The sequence below is a fragment of the Trichoderma reesei genome, assembly GCF_000167675.1.
Source record: "Trichoderma reesei QM6a unplaced genomic scaffold TRIREscaffold_36, whole genome shotgun sequence".
NCBI classification, from domain to species: Eukaryota; Fungi; Ascomycota; class Sordariomycetes; order Hypocreales; family Hypocreaceae; genus Trichoderma; species Trichoderma reesei.
In genome coordinates this window covers 95,612-116,719 of record NW_006711183.1, presented here as the reverse complement: position 1 = coordinate 116,719, position 21,108 = coordinate 95,612, and the positions used below count along the sequence as shown (strand labels likewise).

Sequence of the window (21,108 nt, the reverse complement as noted above, 5' to 3'; positions counted from 1 at the left end):
AGTATGGGAGACTTGAAGCAGGCCGGCCGCTCGAGAGGACAAGGGCAAATAAACGAAAGGCGAATCGACTCGTCACCGGATCCAGGCCGGCCAGCCAAACGCTGAGGTAGGCGCGATATCAACAGACCCCCGGCCAAATGCGGGGACGAGGCTCATGATTAGACGGAGACAAGGCGAGGCATGAAAGGCGAAGGGTTCCGTGTTGAGGCAAGCAGGGCGCAACAAGGTCTGGCCGCTCGGGCTGGCTGGGGGTTGGGAAGCGTCGCTTTGTTATCGTTATCGCAGCCTGAAGCCACAAAGGGTTTGCTGAAAGGACAAAGTTTGTCGGCGCCGAGGCGTACGAGATGCAAGTAAGAGGTAAAAGGCAAAAGGTGAGGTGACCTGAAAGGTAAAGGTCAGGTAGGTACTGGGTCAAGGCGAGACCAAGAGTCAGTTGAGCGGTTGAGGGGCTGGACAAGGACATGGAGCATGAACTCACGAGCTGCGCAGGCAGTTAAGGCGATACCTGGCGCTACCCCCAGCGCCGCTATGCCGATGGCGGCAGCGCTACGCCTGCACCACAGACCCCCGAGAAGCCCCATTCACCCGCTAGCTCGTGACGCTGCCGGGGGGGGGATCATGGCCCCATGGCAGGGAAGAGACAGGGAGCTGCAGCGTCAGTTGACCGCTGGGGCCGCTATCGATAGCCGTAGGCGACGTCAGTCCGGGACGTACCAGCTTGTACCTCGTAGCAGAATGGGGGACCTGGAACCTATGTCACTGCCTTAGCACACCGAGGGACCTAACCACCCACCGAGGCTGTTGGGGAGCATGTACTCGGTACGAGACGACATGATGCTTTTGTCTGCTTGCTCTGTGCCGAAGCGGCATCTGTCAAGGTACAGCTACAGGGGGCAGCACTCGGATCAATGCTCAATCCCGTCTTCCTTGACGAGCCCAGATTGAACGGATCCATGCTCAAAGCGGCGTCCGCATTCTTGATTAATAGCCGCCCCGGCAGGTTAGGTACCTTACCTTACATTAAGGTACATGTAGGGCACATCAATGCTGAAGTACAGCGGCTCCAATCACTTTTGCATCCATCCATCTCTCCCTCACACAAGGCACCCCGTTCTAGGCAGCCTGATATCGGCAGCGCAACAGCATCAACCGCCCAATCAGAAACACCACCGCTTTCCCTATCACGATCGTCACAGTCCAGCCTAGGTGGACAGCGCACGCATCGGTTCCCCTAGAGCCGGTTGGCCAGCCAATGTCCGGATTGCTGGCATACCAGTACTACCTACAGTATCAATGCATCCAGCAGTGGATCGGCGAGCCACGGCAGCACCTGAGATAATACCCGTTGGTTCCACCCTTTATGACCAACTGTTTAGACCTAGCCTCACAGTTAGGCCTAAAAACCCTATTCCACCCTAAAAATCATTCCACACTGCCGCTAGTTTAATAACACACCTATTTTATATATAAACATAAATAATAATGCATAATTATCTATCTTAAAATACTAAAAAATTAATAATAGATTTTATAAATAAACTCCCTATTACCTTTAAGGCAGCTGCTGCTATCTTATAAAATTATAATTACCCTTATTATAGCTATAAGCCTTTATTTATTTATACTGCTGCTATTAAATTTAATATAAGCTATACTGCTATATAGTATATAATTTCCTTTTTAAAGGCCTTTAATCCTATCCCTTAATAGCCTGGCCAGCTATAATTACTTATAAATAAAGAAGATAAGGCCTTAGTAGTATATACTATATAGCTTTAAAAAGGAGGCTTTTTAATAACTAAGGTTTAGCTTATTACTACTGCTAATAATCTCTAGTATTAGTAAGACCCTTAAATACTAGATTTTTTAAAAAATTAATATAGTTAGTAGCTTTTAAATTATTTAAAGCTTTAAAAGTTATTTATTAAGGCTATTAATAAAGCCTAGAAGTTATTTAAAGCATTAAACCTTAAGAATTTTATAATTTTTTTTTAAAATCTAGAAGATCTTATTATTAAGTATAATATTAGCGCCTTAAAGTTTTAAAATAAAAATAAGTATAGCATTTAGCTTAAATACCTTTATAAAACTATCTTTATAATTATTATTTATATATCCTAGGCCTAGTAGCTATAAGTCCTTAATTTAAGTAACTGCAAGTTTTACACCCTCCTTAACTATATTAATACTATTAGTAAGTTTATTTTACTATAAATAATTTTTAAAATATTTTTTATTAAGTTTTAGGTAAAGATTAAGGCTAATTATAATATTTATTTTACTTACTTAAAAATAGGCTTTTTAAATATTAAGATTATATTAAAATAGCTTTATTATTTTAATTAAATCTTATAGCAGAAGTTAGCTAAGGCTTAAAGGTCTAGCTGCTTTTTTAAAGAGTGGTTTAGCTATATAGTATAGCTTTAAGATTCTAAAAGACTATAAGTGCTGCTATTTAATATACTACTAGTTTAGCAGCTTAAAAAAAAGAAGATATATTATATTCTTATTATTAATAGCTTTATAAGCTATATAAGCCTTAACTTTATTAAATATTATATTAAATTTAATATCTTTATTATTTAATTTTTATTATATTTAACCTATATCCTTTAGCTGCTTAATATTAGCATTTTCTAGCTGCTTAAAGCTACTTATTAAAAGATACTTTAAAAGTTACTTTTTAAAAAGAACCTAGCCTTTATAAGGCTAGACTTTTTAACTTCCTTTTAAGCTATATATAATAAGGGCTTTATAAAATATAATATTATATTTAAATTTAAAAAGACTAGTCTTTTTCCTCCTAATACCTTACTAGCACTAGCTAAAGTCTTTATTTAATAAGTAAAGCATTAGTAAAGCATTAATTTAGTATTTTTATTATTACTGCTTAAAAATATATATTTTTATTAGGCTTTAGCTTTAATCTGCTATATTTATAAAAAATATAGTAATTTTATAAGCTTGCTAATTTATAAAGGTCTTTAATAAGCTAGCCTTATAGTTATAAAAGCTGCTATACTTAAAAAAAATATTAATAACTTTATAGTTAATTAAAATTACTATATTAAGTTACTATTATGCTATAAGAAGTAAGGCAGCTTTATTTAACTAATTAGAGAATTTTATACTATTATTAGTTTTAAATAAATTTAATAATAAAATTAATAAGTAAGGAAGGCTAATAAAGCTAAAATAATAAAAGCCTAGCTTTATAAAAGCTGCTAGGTTATTAAGCTTAAGATTAAATAATTAAAAATATAATAGCAGGCTAACTATATAAAAAAAAAGGCAGCTAGGCTAAAAAAAATAATATTTAAGTCTTAGCTTAACTATATAAAAAAAAAGAATAAATTCCTTATTTTTAAAGTTTAAAATAAGGCATTTACTAAGCTTTTAAACTATAAAAATAATATTTTTTTTATAAATATAACTAAATAATAATTTTAATATATTAAAGAAGTCCTTTAATAAGCTTTAATAAAGCTATAGATTTTAAAAAAGATATTAAAGTGCTTTTAGGTAGTACTAACTAATAGCTTTATTAATATTATAATAAGGCCTTTTAATAATACTAATAATAAGAATCTAGAAGCTATATAAGAAGAAATATAAAAGGCTATATAAGAAGAGATATAAATTATAATGCTAAATAAGGCTAGTAGTAATAAGGCTAGCAGTAATAAGGCTAGTAATAATAAGGCTAGTAGTAATAAGGCTAGTAGTAACTATAACCTTCCTGCCCTTTTTAATAATAATAGTAATAATAATGCCCTCCTTAACTTACTGCCCTTACTAACCTTAGCCAGGGCTAAAACACTATATAAAAAGATTATAAATATATTAGCAGACTTTAGAACTTTAAGGGTATTATAAAAACACTAAATATAACTATTTTAATTATAAAAAAACGCTATATTTATAATAAAAATTATAATCTCTGTAAAATAGCTGTATTTCTTATATAAATTAGGTGGAATGATTTTTAAGGTGGAACAGGGTTTTTAGGCCTAACTGTAAGGCTAGGTCCGAACAGTTGGTCATGAAGGGTGGAACCAACGGGTACGGCCAAGGCCAACCACTTGACGCATCTGCACATGCACCAACGGCGACAGCACATGTACGCAGTCTTGTCTTGTCGTTAGGCATCTGAGCATACAAGTATCAATGTACCTGTATCTACTAACATACAGCTGCTGCTGCTACTGCTCTGCTCTTAGGTAGGTACTCAGTAGGAGCCGTAAGCACGCAGATGCTGCCTGGTGAATTGGCTCATTTGTGCTCCCCATGTCGAGATGATGGCGGCTCGGCTCATCCAATCGAGGACGGTAGTGGTGGTGATGATATCAGATACATGTATGTATATACCTATGCATGCATGGCACGAGCACTGTGATGGCCACCTAATCTGCAGCAAAAGCTACCTTACGTACTTCGACACATTGATCTCAACGCCGCCCCCGGTCAGACTCATAGAGTCACCTGCAGGCTGCAATTGTACGCCTCCGCTATCCTCTTGCCCACCGACTCGCCGCTCCAGTACGCACCCGTTGCTGTGCCCAGTGCGACAAAGGGCGCCGTGTGCTCGCCTGCCAGCCACAGCCCCTGCACCGGCAGACCGTGTCTCATCGCCTTGATGTCCTCATCGCCGTGCGTGAGGCCGACCTGGAAGTTGCAGTAGCTGCCGTGTCCGGCCAGCTCATCGCGGACCCAGTTGGTCGCGAGACAGCAGACAGGCTGGCAGTCTGCCGAGTCCTCGGAGTACTGCGGCAGCCTGGAATAGTACGGCTTGAAGAAGTCGAGCAGGAACGCGTCCTTCTTCTCCCTGCTTTCCAGTTCGGCAACCCTTGCTGTCAGGAAGTCGGACTGCTCGCCGTAGATGTAAAAGAGCAGCGTCGGGTGAGCGGCTTCGGGTGCGATGCTGGCCAGCTCAACCACCTCCTGATTCCATCCCCGAGCGTTCTCGGGATGGTACTTTGGCGCAATCCACTGGGCAAATCCCTGGACTCGACGCCCATCACCCTCGGCAGGCAGCCAGAAGGCCTTGGGGAAGCTGATGTAGACCTGGGACGGGTTAGCGAATCTCGTCTCTGCTGGTCTCCATTCGCCGCCACCCAACAACAACAACAACAACGGACGAGGTCCAAGCATGGATGACTGACCTTTTCAAGACTCCCGTAGCCGATGGAGCCAATGGCCTTTGTGAGCACCGGCGGCAGGGGAGGGTCGAATGCGGTGAGATTTCGTTTCAGCCACCCCAGCGGACATGTGACGACGAGCTCGTCAAACGACAAGGTCTGGCCGCCCTTGAGCTGGACCCGGACCTCGTCGTCTGGCTTTGTTCGAGAGAAGATCTTGTTGGCCACCGAGTTGAACGATATCGTCGCCTTTGAAAGCGCCGGCCTCGCCACCTCCTGCAAAATCTTTTGATACGTGCCTGCGCAAAAGAGATTCTCTGTGCTTGGATCAGCTTTCGTCCAGTGTTTTTTTGCTCATGGTTTGCCTTCTCGAAAGAGCGCCGTTCTTTTCGAAGCATTCCAGACCAGAACAAAGGATGATACTACTGTCGTCATCATCAACTTACCGCCTTCGATGCATTCCTCCAGCCAAAAGAACTTCAAGCTCTGCTGACCAACAGGGCTGCCGACGAATGTTCCCCACATCTCCGACATCTGCAGCACCGTCTGTCTCTTCTTCTCGAAGTTTTCTTCTGTTTCTGGAATCTTTTCCACCACCTTTTCTCTGAAAAAGTCCAACAGGCTTATCCTCGCGTCAATGTCCGCAGACGACTTGTTGGAGTAGACAAAGGCGTCCTGGATAATGTCCCACACCATTGTGGCATACACCTCTCCCTCTTGCACCGGCAGCAGGCTGCCCGACTCATCAAACACGTACGACGTCAGGTCCCAGGCCCCAACAGCCGTTCCCGTCTGCTTCGCCAGGTCCAGCATGGGATTGTCGTCGGTGCCGTGGATCCAGTTCGGCCCCATATCAACCAAGTGCCCGTTTCCCAGTCTCTCCTGATAGAGCCGGCCGCCGATGCGATCCCGGCCCTCGAGAATGGTCACCTGGAATCCATGCTGCAACAGGATATCCGCGCAGCGAAGACCAGACAATCCCGCACCGATGATACCCACATGTGGTTTGGAATCCGGGTTCACTTTTCGGCGCTGTTTGTAGGCTGTGTGAGTAGAGGTGTCCATCTGAAAGTCATTTGAGGATGGTCCTGTGATTGAAAGGTATGGCGGTGATATTTTCTTTCGCAAGTATGCTGAAAGACGCGGATGTTGTACAGACTAGCATATGTGCGACAATTTTACCGTGGGCTGTAGGAGGGCATGTCTGGGAAATCTGCTAATACCTGCTTGAAGCTCTCCATGACGGCGGCTGTCTTCACCGAACGGTCTGATGCCAGCTGCACCAGGCTGTGGATTCGCGATGCCAAGAGGTCCTGATATATCCTGGACGAGGCTTGTTTTGAGAGACTAGCTGGGTACATTGCATAAGCGTCCATTTTGAGTAGGCTTGTGCGTAGTAATTGTCAATGCTGGTAGCTGTGAAATGGGTCGTCTGGTGTCACTTGACTTTGAAGCTCCAGGGTGGATGCGCTGGTGAGACTGAAGCAGATGTGCAGTAGGTGGGAGCTGTCCAAATATGGTATAAGAGACAGGAGAATGAAATAATAAGCAAAAGATGCAGGCCTGCTGAGAAGATGTAATTGAATCAGGACAGCAGTGAGAGGGACGACATGTAATAGATCAACAGCAAACAGCTCAGAAGGATTCGATATGCGGCTGAGAGATATCGAGGCAGTGAGGCCCAACGGGCAGATAGTCGCAAGGAGCGCTATTGGCCGATCACGAGGGCCACGAGGCACGACCAGGTCCGGTGACTGGAGGTGGCCAAACGCCCACAAGACGACGGCGCTTGCCATTTCCCAGGTGTCTGCAATAAACGAAATAATGGGCATTCGTTGCTCGTCAAGTCAGGTGATGGGGTGCGAGCTGTTGTTGAAGCAGTTAAACAGAGTCACTAGACTGCTGCTTTGTTGTTGTACGTGGAGACAACCTTACTATAACAGACAAAATTGAGATGACAAAAAAAAAGGAACGATATCAAGTACCTACCTACCAAGGCGTAAGCTACAGCTGGTCAAGACCCGAACCATGTATGTATGTACCTTATTGCAACCTAAGGCAAAGCAGTGGTGTTTTGTCGCAAATCATCGGCTTACACGCAGTTGCGGAGTGGCCTGTCGGTAAGCCGTGATGCAGCGTTGCAGATGTCCAAGGCTTCCGCTTGTATGGTGGTTTCACGAGAGGAGAAGAAGAGAAAAAAAAAAAAAGATGAAACCTGAAGACAATGATCGGAACTGTTTTCCGAATACTAGTGAATCGTTGACAAGTGGATTTTACGGCTTTGGGCGGGTATTATTATAAGGATCCATTCTACCTATCCATCAGGCCCTCCCTCTTTAGTATAGCGGCGTGGCCCATGGCATGGAGCAACCACATGTTGCCACCTACCTTACTCTACAAGTCCTGCAGGTTGTATGTACTGTATAATGCTTATGCCCAAGGCTTCTCAGGCATCATGGCGTGTTTGATTTGGCCGTCGTAGACGCAATTGTCGGCTGGACGTAGAACCGACGCATGTGTGAGCGGACATGGATGGGCACGGCACGAATCAGCCCAGGCAGGGGTATCGCAGGATTCCATACCTCTAGACCTTATGTACAGGTGAACGACTATCCTCAACAGGTACCTCTAGCATCGTGTTGAGAGCTCCAAGTATTAGTTTTCAGCTTTTTTTTTTCTCTTGATTGCTATTACTGTGTAATTCTTGGCGTCAAAGCCTCCATTCTCGATACCTACTACCTATGCAGTACTTGTGCAACGGGGGACTTTCACATGCCCCAGGCTCGAGATGGGCGAGATGCAAACCCCACAATCTCCAAGTCTGCCCTGGCCGATGGCACTCCGACGCCCCGACCATCTCCGCTCTGATCTGTCTCTCCCCGGGCTGATATTTCTCGATCAAGCTATTTGCTATGGGAAGAAGAACACGTCAAGGCTTCAAATACATACATAGGTCCTACATATTACATACAACCGGCCATGTTTCTCAATTCGGTCAACATCATACATAGTACATTATACGGACCACCACAGATGCTTGCATCTCCACCATTGCCGGGGGTGCATCAGCAGCTTCGTCCCTCCCCCAGCCAATCACAGCCCGCTTATTCCATCCCCAAAGCTATCCGCCCCAGCTTCTGCCGAGGCTCGACGGCCAACCAGATGCATCAAGCCGCCGAGCATCAGATCCGGGGCATCCCCCCCCGAAGCTTAAAAGCAACGTCGCGCCTCTGGAATGCAGCTTCAATTGAGGCTGACACTCTTGCCCTTGTCTTTTGTCTTCTTCTGTCCACCTCCTCCTCCACAGCTTCACCTCTGTTGCATCTACAGCATCTTCTTCCTCCTCCCCCCGTCCGTTGATATAGACGAGACATAGACACCCTCATCCTTCTCCTCATTCTCCTCCTTCTCCTCCTCTTTCTCCTCCTCCTCCTCCGCCTCCCACAGCCATGGCTCCCCCGGCAAAGACCTTCACCCGCGAAGAGGTGCGCAGCCACACCTCCGAAGACTCCCTCTGGTGCATCATCGACAGCACCGTCTACGACCTGACCGACTTCGTCGACGCCCACCCCGGCGGCGAGAGCGTCCTCAAGCAGGTCGCCGGCCAGGACGCCACCTCGGCCTTTTACAACCTGCACCGCCACGAGGTGCTCTCGCGCTACGCCGACCTGGCCATCGGCACCGTCCAGGGCGAGACCCCCGAGGTCATCACCCCGAAGCCCGGCGACCTCAGCCCCGTGCCCTACGGCGAGCCGCTGTGGCTGTCGCCGCACTTCAAGAGCCCCTACTTCAAGGACTCGCACCGCCGCCTGCAGCGCGCCATCCGCCTCTTCACCGACGAGGTCGTCAAGCCCGAGGCCCTCGAGTGCGAGGCCACCGGCCGCCACATCAGCCAGGCCGTCATCGACAAGATGGCCCAGGCCGGCATCCTGCACATGCGCCTGGGGCCCGGCAAGCACCTCCACGGCGTCACCCTCCTCGGCGGCGCCGTCAAGGGCGAGGAGTTTGACTACTTCCACGACCTCATCATGTGCCAGGAGATGTGCCGCCCCATGATGCGCGGCTTCCAGGACGGCAACATGGCCGGCATGACCATTGGCCTCACCGCCGTCCTCAACTTTGCCCGCGACGAGGCCTGGAAGAACAAGATTGCCGGCGAGGTCTTCAGCGGCAAGAAGAAGCTCTGCCTGGCCATTACCGAGGCCTTTGCCGGCTCCGACGTTGCCGGCCTGCGCACGACTGCCGAGAAGACGCCCGACGGCAAGCACTATGTGAGTTCTCTTCTTCTTCTTCTTCTTCTAGTATTTGATCATTCTTCTCATCCATTCTACTACCCAGATTGTCAACGGCACCAAGAAGTGGATCACCAACGGCGTCTTCTGCGACTACTTCGTCGTCGGCGTCCGCACCGGCAAGGCCCTCAGCGTGCTGCTCATCGAGCGCGGCCCCGGCGTCGAGACCAAGCCCATCAAGACGTCCTACTCCCCCACCGCCGGCACCGCCTACATCACCTTTGACAACGTAAAGGTCCCCGTCGAGAACCTGCTCGGCGAGGAGAACAAGGGCATCCACGTCATCCTCAGCAACTTCAACCACGAGCGCTGGGTCATGTCCTGCGGCTCCATCGCCGCGTCGCGCTTCATTGTCGAGGAGTGCCTCAAGTGGTCCAACCAGCGCATCGTCTTTGGCAAGCGCCTCATTGACCAGCCCGTCATTCGTCAAAAGTGAGTTTTCTTTTCTTTTCTCCTTTTTTTCTTGGAAGCAAGCAGCCGACTTGAGGAGCTACTTTCGGTGGTCAACACAAGTCATATCAGAAAAGCGACAGGAACATCAACAATGCTAACAAAAAACTTTCAATCCCAAGACTCGCCAAGCTCATCGCCCTCGTCGAGGCAAACCAGTCCTGGCTCGAGACAATCACCTACCAAATGTGCCACATGCCCTACAAGCAGCAGGCCCTGCACCTCGCCGGCCCCATCGGCCTGCTCAAGATGAGCATCACCCGCGTCGCCCACGAGGTCGCCGACGAGGCCGTCCAGATCTGGGGCGGCCGCGGCCTCACCCAGTCCGGCATGGGCAAGTACATTGAGCACTTCAACCGCACCTACAAGTTCGACGCCATCCTCGGCGGCGCGGAGGAGGTCCTCGGCGACTTGGGCGTCAGGCAGGCCATGAAGAACTTTCCAAAGGCGATGCTGTAAGAGAAGGGAAAGAAAGAATGCGCGCGCGTGTGTGTATAAGAAGGAGAAAGGGGTGAAAAGCCACACAGAGAGGGGGGCCAAACCGTTTGCGAATATTGTACGACATCTTGTGTGCATTGGTATGGAAGGGGATTTGGAGTATTCTACGGCGTTTTTTGATGATTTCTATAGCTGTGGCCATCCTTTCAGGGGAAGACAAGTTCACAACCATCAAAGGTTGGAATCACGTACAGACAAGGGGCTTTGTATATCAATCAACTATAACATCAGCAAGCAAAATGCGAAGCATGCTACAACACTACGCTCGCCAGATCAACTCCAGGTCAGAAAATCTCCACCATCAACCACTATCAAGGCTGAATGAACATCATCACTTCACCGGACATTTTTGGCCAGGTACGGAGCCCTTTCACCTACCTAGGTACCTTCTCGCCTCGATAGGTCACACACAACCCATCTACAAGCAGCGTAGACGCCGAGGACTCATCAAAACTACCTACTGATAATTGTCCGTAGCGTATTCGTCTGCATTGCTTTGTTTGCGAGATTATACATAAATACATACATGTAGCCGTTCACACCACCCCTTTCCCAGAGAAAAAGTCCAGTGACATGCTAAAATGCACACAGCCTGATCAACACCTCCCCCTTTTCCAATATGACTCGCCATCCTTCTGTTACAAGACACACCAAACAAAGGAGACATAATACAGGATTCCGCTGTCCACCCAACTTCCATACGGATGCAGAAGAGACACAAATTTGAAACTGAAACAGAGAAACAGCACGTGGCTAACAGAGAGGCCTTGCGACTTTATAGAGAGCGGCGCTGCTGCGAATGCCAGATGATCCGCTTTTGGAAAGATATGTTCTATAACCTACAATTCGGCCGAGGGGGTTGGACAAGGAGAGAAAAGGCTAGAAGACGAGGGTGTATCTGACCCTCGTGGACCTCTGCGCATTGTTTCGTAAATCATATGTCCATGGACATACGAAAAACAGAGAGCGGTCAAGAGCAAAATGTCTGCATGCTTCTTGTGCGTTTGAACCGCTCAATGCAGTAGTAGCCCATATTGGTGACCCGCGCATCGAGCGGCCCTTATGAAGCCTCCTGAAGTGCGCGCTGTATCTCCAGAGCTTGGAGCTTCTTCTTGTTCAGCTCCCTCATCACATACTCGTATGTGAGCATCGTTACCGTCGCAGCGGGAACGGCTCGCATCATGTTCGTGCCCATGCCCGCGTAAAAGGCCCGCCATCCTTCTTCGTGGAGAATAGTCCTGCAAGTCATGATGACGCCCTTATACTTGGGGCCTGACGCTGGCTTCACCCCTGGTGCCGCCATGTCTACCACGAAGGCCTCGCCAGCTACCGGTCGTCGCTGGGTCTGCAGCCGGGTTCGAATGACCTCATGAGGGTAGGTGGCGCTGCTGGCCAGGATTTTCGACAAGATGGAGGCCGACAGGATGCCTGCCCAGTGTGCCTTTTCTCCTTCCTGTACTTCGCCCATCCCCTGTCCGGTGAAGGTAGTCTTGAGAAACTCGTACGTGGGAAACTGAACGGCAACGTGTGTCAAGCCGAGGAGGGCGGGGGTGAGGCCCGAGTAGAATGACGAAAGGCCTTCCGAGGTATACATCTTCCTCGCCGCATCAATCGTCGATCTATAGTGCCAGTCGTGCATGACCGGCCTTGCTGTCGGGGTGTTACCAGGACGAGCAAACGCGTGGTGGCCTCTAGCCGTGTTCGGATTGCTCTGCGACATGAGGCGAGTCTTGATGACCCATATGGGATTCGTAGCAACGGTGCTGCTGGCGCCAGCAATGATGGAGGACCAGAAGCTTATGAGGTGAGGGTTTTCTGTTCCACCGGTCAGTAGGAAGGCTCTAGCAGCAGGATCAAGCACGAGAGACCTCTGCGCACGCACCATAATACTGATATAAGAAGCTCTTGCTCTTGTTATAGACGGTGAACCACACTGCCCAGGTGGGCAGGTATCCGAGCACGATCGGCCCCAGACCCCGGTACAGTCCGCGTATGCCCTCCTCGCGCAAGATGACCTTGGCTGTTCCTACCAGCCCATTGTACAGCTTCGGGTGGCCCACGTGCCGGCCCTTGTCCACCAGGGTGAAGCCACCCTGGGCTTGCAGCTTCGTCTTGATCACATCAAGGGGACAAGTCACGATGCCCGACGTGAAGCCGCCAATGGCTCCTGAGAGGGCATTGAACTGGGAGTCGGAGGCGGAGAGCGTCCAGCGGTGCAGCGGGGTCAAGCCCCCGGCGATTGCGGGCATTGGAGGATCGGCGAGTCGATAGGGAGGTGACGCATGATCTGCAGGCGAGGGCTGAGCTTGCTGGGAGGACTGGTCGTGAGACATAGCACCCTCACCACAGTCAGAAGAAGTGACGAAAGAAGAAGTATGTGTGATGGCGGCGAGCGATTTGATGATTGTACGCTTGTCGTGGAAGCTAGACCTAGGCGCCGAGGGTGACAAGGTGTTGTGTCGAGAATCTGTTCGTTCGTGAAGATGATATCAAAACTGGCTGGCTGTTGATCCGGTCCGGCTGCGTCTCTCGAGAGACTGTCCCCGGCGCTGCGTATGACGTCGAGGACGCCGCTGTGCGGCTTGTATCTAAAGTGTCTTGTAAAGTGGAATAGTAGTCGCTCCTCACTCCGGCTCGCTCTCAATATCGCAGGTGTTCTTGAATCTGGGATCCGTTCGGTCCAGGAAAGTCCGGGTACTGCGGGGAATGCTCCCACGCGCAGTATCCGTCCTTGCCTAGCGAACGCCGCCGGCCATTGACGTGTGCAGCGAGCAGAGGAAGTCGCCGAGAGAGCGCAAGGCTGTGGGTTGGATCGCGGTGTTCGGGGTGTCTGGAAGGGTGCGCGAGGAGTGGCGGAGGAGAGACAAGGCGTCGAAGATGGGAGGAAATGAGAGGGAAAAGAAGTTGGAGCGAGAGAAGAGAAATGGTGGAGTGGACGAAAGAGAGCCGGTTGGCAACGGTCGCTGCAGTGCGCCTCAGAGCGGTTGAGACTTGGGGCCTTTCAGTGGAGCCTCGACCGGCCACAGTGGGTTGAGCCCAGTAACTTCGCTTTTCTTAGCGGTCTGGTGCCTGCCCGTGCAATTTGATCAATGGCGCTTCCAACGTGCTGGGCTTGAGCCGGGCCGGTGTCAATATTCCATTGAGTTTATACCCATCCGCCTGCGCTAGCAGTCAAATCAAGCGTCAACCGGGTATCATGGGAATGACTTCATGGATGGCAAAAGCTCTGACATGTATCGCATGCAGATCAGGTTGATGCAGGGACAGAACAAACAAACTGATAGTAAGAGGAGGAAACAGAGGCGCTACGTCAGAGACAAATGACGCAAGGCGAGGTACTTGAGCCAGGGACACATTTGCTTGGCCGTATCGAACCATATAAAGGTACCGACAGCGCATTGGCTCAGAGTCCCTTTATATGTATGTCCGTTTTGCTTGATGATTATCAGAAGCAATGTATCAACCAGCTCTTCATCACATGCTGCCACTCGGCTCTGCTCTGCAACTGTGAGTGCGGCATCACATGCTGACGCATGCCATGGCAGAGACAGACAAAACGGCCTGTCCTGCATCTTCCGTGCAGCATATAAATGATGGTTACAGACGGATCAACGTTACGGAATACGTACCTACACTCAGCAAGTCCTCCAAGTCCCCCACATCGGCCTGCGTCTTCCGGACCACTCCACCCATTTGCCTTCTCCCAGACCGGAACGGCACACGCAGCACACCGTAACTAGCCGCCACCGTTTCAAACGCTCCAACCTCACAAATCAACCATCCCCCCCCACCACCACCAAAGACGCCCGACCGTTTCCCCACGTGACATCCCGAGCTCTCCCAAGTTTTGCCGTCCCGCCGAATCATCCCATTTCGCGCATATTCCATCAATCCAAACCAACCGTCAAACGACAAAAAGCAACCGGCTCCCGTTCGCCTTTTTTCCCTCCCCCCTTCCCTCGACAAAGCCGACACGATGGTCTCCCTCGCTCCCTTTGTCCTGAAGCGGCCTTGGCTGACCAAGATGCTGACGCCCGCCGCCAATTGGTACGCCAACGCTGCCGGATACCGCCAGCTCGGTCTGAGGTACGAAATGCCGAAACCTTTTGAGCTTTTTCTGCGAATCTGGAGGAAGACTGGGATGTTATCAACCAACCTGAAGGAGAGAATATCAAATGAGACGCAAGAGCTAGGAAATATGGCAGGAAATCAGGATATTGAAAAGAGCTGGAGACACAATTTGGAGGTTGGGGCGCATGAGAAATATCAACGGGTCCGCTAACACCATATGCCATAAAAAAAGATACGACGACCTCCTCGAGGAGGAAAACGAAGCCGTCCAGATCGCCCTCCAGCGCCTTTCTCCCAAGGAGGCCTACGAGCGCGTCTACCGCATCCGCCGCTCTGTCCAGTGCAGCACCATCCACAAGCTCCTCCCCAAGGACCAGTGGACCAAGCCCGAGGAGGTACGTAAACTCATGTGTCTCCCCCTTCAACAAACCCCCCTTCTCTTTCTCTTTTTACACATTTCCAGCTCGGAGATATGTAAGCTTCGAGGGTTCGAGGGATCCATATTGACATTGGCTTTCTAGGACGTCCCCTACCTGCGAACCATCCTGCAACAGGTCGAGGCCGAGCTCGCCGAAAAGGATGCCCTCGACTCCATGACCGTCATCAAGAAGCACTAAATCAAACGAAAAAAGAAAATCTACCCACACATTCAGAAAATGATGGAATGAAACGCGCGATACTGGGGCTCGGGGCGGGCAGCAGGCAGGATCAATCGGCGGCGGCGGCGGCGGCGAAGTGGAATGTTTATTGCTCAACGGCCTACACAGGTCCCTTGTATTAAAAAGAAAGAAAAAAGTTTAGACATGTTCTAAGACCCCTCGACTCCCTTTGCACATTACTTGAGAAATCGGTGTCTTGTCACCTCTCTCGAAAAACGATTCCAAACACTTCATATTTGATATCATTATCGTACTCAAACTGGCTACTATTTGTACAAGAGCGTAATGCAAATCCTGGAACCAGGAAACACATACGCTTGCCCCAAAAAGATGCTTTTTACCCTGGCTCAGAAGCTCCCATTGAAAGCTCCAGTCAATATCAGCTCACACCAAAGCATTCTCCTCCAGACCCCCTGTCCATCCGCTTGTAGTCTCGACGAGAATCATGGAGAAATCGTGCCGAGACGCCGCAACGCCAGATCTGAACCCGTAAAGACACCCGCCAGTCCCCTGCCACCTTGTCCATCCCCGGCTTTTGTGCTTGTTCTCTCTATTACTTTTCCCTTGCCCTTTGCCATAATCAAAGCTCCAATTAGGGAAACGGTGATGACTTATTTCCGTATCATGACATCAGGTACAAATCCTCCGATAATACAAGGCTTCCACTCCATATCCGCCCCTCGGCCGTAAAACGCATTAGATATCGTGACGGTGTAAAGAGGTGCGCAGCGGGCTGCTTATATACGCTGATAGAACAAGATGTAGGCAACCTTGTTGTCCTTGATGCTGTCCTTGACTTGTTTGTCCCTGGCAGCTCCGTTCGTTGCGCCGTTGACGACGCTGCTCCATTTCTTGCCACCGCTTGTGGGTGCGGTGACTTGCTTCCAGCCGTCTTCGTCGCCGGTATCATCGTCGTTCATTGCTCCAAAACGGTTGCTGGAAACATTCGAGGCTGCGTCCTTCCGTGCGTCCTTGGGGTCTTCCTCGGTGCCACTTTCGGCAACGTCTTCGGGCCGGATGCGCCGAATAACGGTGTCATCCAGCCGAATCCATTCGCGGCCATCCTGTCGCCTCACGTCCACTGTGTAATGGCCGCCACTGGCATTCTTGCCATGGTGATAGACCACGCTGATGAGTCTGTACCGAGGCATTGAAGCATTGTCCAGGTTCTGACGGCGTTGTCTGGACAAGGCTTCGCGGGGGATCTCAAGCTCCAGTGGATACCCAATCTTCTTCCAGATCTTCACAGTGCCACGTCCTTCAGCGTCGAATTGGAATCGCTTGAGGTGGAGAATAAGGACCGGGGGAAGTGATTCGATAAACACTTGTTTCGTAGCCACGACGTCTTTTCCGCGTGGGGAGTTGAAGTCGCCTTGGAGACGCTCGGGCCGAGTCAGCCCACGCAGGGCATCCACGACGTTGTGGATGTCGGGGGATCCAATATCCAACTGCAGAGGTTGGTAGCGTTCGGTGGTGATGGAGTCCTTCAGCCCTGGCACGCGGAATTCAGATCGCAGAAGACCACCAAAGATCTTGGTAATGGGGGTTGACGTATTATGGCCCGACAAGCGAGAGACCGCGGCACGTTGCTTGCGACCGACTTCAAGCCAGTCATCAGAAGCGACACCAGATCCAGTCGAGGCATTAGACGAAGGCACCTCTTCGTTCCCCATTGGCAGATCCCTCATGACATGGGTGCACTCGTCATCGAGTGACTGAAGAAGGAAGCCCAAAAACTCTTCTGCATCTTGTTGATGGCCACGCTACAAAAAACAAGGGGTTAGCCATGTCATAACATAGCATCGTGATACGCTTGACACTTACTCGCATGCTGGCAAATCGGGGAAGATGCCGAATGGCATCGTAGACAAATTCGGGGGTGAAGGGTTCGCCGTAACGCTCGAAATCCTCGCTCTTCAGGATTCGGTTAAGCTGCTCAACCGACGGCGCAGATTTAAGCACTTTGAACTCCCTCATGAACATGATCAGAGCGTCCACCAACGGGGTCTCGCTCTTGAAGCTGTGGGCAGCCTTCTTGCCGACCTGATCAAGGAAGTCATAGAAGGGCACACAAGACACGAGCACTTGCAGAACCTGGAATTTCTAAATGAGCAGCAGGTTCTCAAGAGGGAAGATGGCTATGGAATGAGACTTACGGAATTCATGTAACACATATTACCAGTGTTGATGAGTCCACGCGGCTCAAGGAAGTCTACCTTGTCAATGTTGTCGACTTGATAGGACTGAATTGCTTGGGCAAGAGAGTGGATGTTCGATTTCGCAAAGCCCGATGCAAAGTTGTTTGAGCCATCTTTCGAGTCGCCATTGACAGCATCGCCACTGGTGCCCGAGCCATTCGCAGCAGCCCGTGCCGACGGCTTGGCAAACAAGTTCGCCCAGCTGGTAGGCGGGGCTCGAACGACGGGGCTTGGAGTACCGTTCTTGTCGTTGGGTTGGGAGTCGGCAGTGGCAGCGACTTCGGAGTCCTGGTCGTCGGACTTGGCAGCGTCTCCGTTGACGCCTTGCTGCTCCTCCGCCGCAGACGTAACGGAAGCGGATGCCTTGGGACTATGCTTAGGCAGCACTGGTACCACAGGAATGGCGGGCGCAGCTGGGCGAGTGACGTGTGCCTTTTTCTCATCGGAAGTGCTGGGGAGGTCTCCTGAATCAGGGGCTTGACCAGCTTCTGTCTCCCCGTCTTGCTGTTGAGGTTGGGAGCTAGCCTCAGGCTTGGCAGAAATCGCAGGCTCTTCGCTGGACTTCTGTTCAAGAGCTACTACAGGGAGCACGATCGAGCCTCCTTCCGCAATAAGAAGCTTGCTTTGCCGTTTTGATCGAGGGGTTCTTTTGGGAAATGGAACGTCGGGGTGTGAGAACCAGGGCAGCTGTGTCACTCGGATTAGTCTGACATCCAATGACTAACAAAGGCCGCTATCAGAAGACTCACCGGTGGCCGAAAGGGCTCGCTTGACTCAACAACCAAAGTCACATCTTCGGTAGCAACCACAGCGGTAACATCAGCAGCCACAAGAGCCGGGATAGGAGCAACCGCAGAGGCAAGCACAGGGGTAATTTCCGGGGCAAGAACAGGAGCGACCTCAGGAGCAGGAATAGGAACAGCCATGGGAGGAGGAGCGTAGTTCATGACTGACGGGGGCACAGCGCCGGTCGACTGGTCGCTTCGAGGCGTCTGGGGAGTCATGGGCGTGGGCGGGCGCAGCGGCAGTGACGAGTGTGTCGAAGACGGGGTATGAGGCAGTCCATTGGGGCCGTAGGCAAGCGGAGCCTGGTACGGCGCCGTCGGGTTGGGGGACGCTCGATGGTAGCCTGGCGAGACGGCGACTCCTGTCATGGGGGCGAACTGCTGCATTGGCGGCGGGGACCGTGTGTAGCTCTGATATGGCATGTACCCCGGGTGGACTCCAGCCGGGTACTGCGGTGGCGGCATGCTGTAGTAGCTCTGAGGAGCGTAAGTCGCATAGTTCGAGTACATGTTATTCATGGGCTGGTGCTGGTATTGCTGCGGGTGGTGGTTCTGGTACTGATGCGGATGCTGGTGATGGCCTTGATGCTGATGCTGTTGATACCCCGTCATGTACTGCGGCGGCCTCCGTCGAGGCCCGCCCGCCATGTTGCCGCCGTTCATGTCCATGATGCCGCCAGAGTCTCGAGTTGCCGTCTGTATGCTCTTCTGCCCAGCCGGCAGATGGCGGTTACTCAACCTGCCGGCTTGGGGTATCGTACTGTTTCGAGTATCGCCCAGAGCTGCGACTCCCGCATCTACATGCACTGCCGGAGCGGGGGGAGCGCAATGTCAGTGGTATCACAGCTGGTGGCAACAGCTTTGAAGCGGCGAACGAGGGCGAGGGCGCAGCGTTGTCCACCGATCAGATGCTGCGAGCGTTGTGAGAGCTGCGCGACACAGATGTTGAGTCGAGGCGCAACCAGGTAACGTGACGAGTCGGGAGCAACGATTTTCCCGGCGGTGGTGGAAAGCAAAAGGTTCTAATACAAAAAGAGATTTGGCTTTCAAGCTCTGAATTCAGGGCCAGACCACCGCGTGCGCCTTGGACAGGATGAGGCCACAGCTGGTTGGTGGTGAGCAGGAAAACTGGGCTGTAGAAGCGGACGGCGATGTTTGGAAGCCGCTGCTGAGATGCAGTCAGACGCTGTGATAGCGGCGGCGCCCGGATTTTTATAGCATCCGTGCCCTCCGGCTAGGGGGATCTCCCGAGGATTGGCCGGGAGACGCGCGAGGGATCTGCTGCGACGGCGGCATGCGTAGGCACGAATGTGCATGAGAATGCGAAGTATCTAGACGTATGTAAGGTAGTCCCTGATGAAAGAAAAGTACAGGAGTGGCATATGGGCTTCATCGTTGGTCCCCTTTCATTGTTCGAGGGGACAACATTGCTTGGTCCAAATGTACTGCGAAGGATCGTCCATCACCACGTCGCCATGCTCGCCCCGAACTTTATCACGAGTTAAGCCATCGGGACATGCTCAACCGGAAGCCCCAGATAATGAGACATTCATGCTTAGACAAACAAGGCTGAACCCTTCCATTACGAACAAAATCAACCAACGACATGGTACCATCCAGTGTATACGCCATGAGAACCACAAGCCACCCGAAACCAGGACCTCTCAAAACTCCAACGCCTAGGTACTTCCTTTGGTCAAATCCACGCTTCGTCTCCCTTATTCATCTCTAAACAGCCACATACCGCCGGGGCGCATAGCCTCTCTGTACCTCTCCGCAATTGCTCGTTTCTCTCGTTTGAGAGCCTCCTCTTTGTCAGCCGCCAGCTCCTGTGTGTTTGGAAAATCGGCGTTCCAGAATCCCGGCGGAGACTGCATGCGAGAGAAGCGATGTCTATGCCTGCCGTATTTGTTGGCCAGCTCTTCGGTCTTTGCCTTGATCCAGATCTCGTCTCTTTCATCCTTCGCCATGGATGCCAATCGCCATGCATCGTCCCCCAAGTACTCCTCCAGCAGCTTTTGCTCTTCCTGCCGCTGCGCTGCCGTCAGCGGTGGATCTGGTCGTTGTGACAGTGCCAATGCCCTAAAATGCTTTCCACAGCAGTGAAGATCAGTGCAGCCCCGGAGCCCCGCCCGTTCGTCCCTGTCTCTGACAACTTCCGAGAACGCAAAATCTTGCCCGTCATTCGACGAGGGGTTGACCTTGAAATCATCAAGGCGGAGCTCGGCCAGGGGCTTGTGACGGAGGCCAGTGGCAGAAATTCTACCTTTAACAGGGGAGCGATCTCGACCAGGAACTCTTTTATCTATTCTCCTGGAAGGGGTCGCCATGTCCGCGGATAGAGCCTGACGCTGTTTGGTCTGTCGCAACATCTTCTCAAATGGCAGCTCTCGTGGTTGAGGGAAGAGGAGATCCAGGGGTGTATGTTCGCCCGAAGCTCGCTCCGAATGGCGCGCTTGAGGAGTTCGTGAAATAGTTGTCGCACCATCGGGAGTCGAGGTGTTGAGTAGCGTATCCAAGCGGCCTTTGGCCATTGAAGTAGGCGTATGCATAGCTTTCAAGGCTTTGTCAAGCCTCTGCTTCCCATAAAAGGTGCCATCTTCGGCTAGTGTCGCTATGCCATGGGCTAATGTATCCTTTGGGGGAGCGTTCTTCTCATCGGCGGTCCACCTGGTCATTCTCTTGTTGCCGCTTATCGGAGTGAGCACCGATGGACCCTGGAGTCTCCCGGTTGGCTGCTGTAAAGTATCTGGACGCCCAAGATCAAGCTTGCGGGCAATTCTTGAGCTTTCATCTACAGCTGCTAGAGCCTCCAGGTCCTTGCGCTTCCGAGGCGTTGTTATCCTCTGTGCTATGTCATCAAGATCGATGCTCTCCTGAATGTTGAAGTGATAATGCTCCGAGGCAGTAATTGGGCTGGAGCTCGTTGATTCAGCCTTGATTCTTGAATAGGCCGCAACCGCATGTCCATTCTCTTCAACCCGTCTTCGTTTCAACCTCTTTTCCGAAACCACAAC

The 21,108-nt window shown here is 50.8% G+C and overlaps 5 protein-coding genes across 5 annotated transcripts; 2 read left to right on the top strand and 3 right to left on the bottom strand.

Annotated features, from left to right (window-relative positions):
- Nucleotides 1-4,470: 4,470 nt before the first annotated feature.
- On the bottom strand, nt 4,471-6,203 carry TRIREDRAFT_70452 (uncharacterized protein; the record flags this gene model as incomplete). The annotated part of the gene is made up of 3 exons (XM_006969605.1): nt 4,471-5,064; nt 5,163-5,455; nt 5,585-6,203. 3 exons carry the CDS (start codon nt 6,201-6,203, stop codon nt 4,471-4,473), a joined length of 1,506 nt encoding a protein of 501 aa, XP_006969667.1.
- A 2,384-nt stretch (nt 6,204-8,587) lies between these two features.
- Nucleotides 8,588-10,339, top strand: TRIREDRAFT_82403 (uncharacterized protein; the record flags this gene model as incomplete). Its single annotated transcript, XM_006969619.1, has 3 exons — nt 8,588-9,409; nt 9,477-9,862; nt 10,003-10,339. The coding sequence occupies 3 exons, from the start codon at nt 8,588-8,590 to the stop codon at nt 10,337-10,339; spliced, it is 1,545 nt and encodes a 514-aa protein (XP_006969681.1).
- An 858-nt stretch (nt 10,340-11,197) lies between these two features.
- On the bottom strand, nt 11,198-12,708 carry TRIREDRAFT_52670 (uncharacterized protein). The gene is made up of 2 exons (XM_006969604.1): nt 12,261-12,708; nt 11,198-12,193 (listed from the first exon to the last, which is right to left on the bottom strand). The coding sequence occupies exons 1-2, from the start codon at nt 12,625-12,627 to the stop codon at nt 11,439-11,441; spliced, it is 1,122 nt and encodes a 373-aa protein (XP_006969666.1). The 5' UTR covers nt 12,628-12,708; the 3' UTR covers nt 11,198-11,438.
- A 1,646-nt stretch (nt 12,709-14,354) lies between these two features.
- On the top strand, nt 14,355-15,245 carry TRIREDRAFT_23431 (uncharacterized protein; the record flags this gene model as incomplete). Its single annotated transcript, XM_006969585.1, has 3 exons — nt 14,355-14,464; nt 14,682-14,844; nt 14,971-15,245. The coding sequence occupies 3 exons, from the start codon at nt 14,355-14,357 to the stop codon at nt 15,064-15,066; spliced, it is 369 nt and encodes a 122-aa protein (XP_006969647.1). The 3' UTR covers nt 15,067-15,245.
- Nucleotides 15,246-15,423: 178 nt separating this feature from the next.
- On the bottom strand, nt 15,424-18,574 carry TRIREDRAFT_52665 (uncharacterized protein). The gene is made up of 4 exons (XM_006969603.1): nt 18,206-18,574; nt 17,265-17,993; nt 16,933-17,202; nt 15,424-16,871 (listed from the first exon to the last, which is right to left on the bottom strand). The coding sequence occupies exons 1-4, from the start codon at nt 18,554-18,556 to the stop codon at nt 15,846-15,848; spliced, it is 2,376 nt and encodes a 791-aa protein (XP_006969665.1). The 5' UTR covers nt 18,557-18,574; the 3' UTR covers nt 15,424-15,845.
- Nucleotides 18,575-21,108: the final 2,534 nt, after the last annotated feature.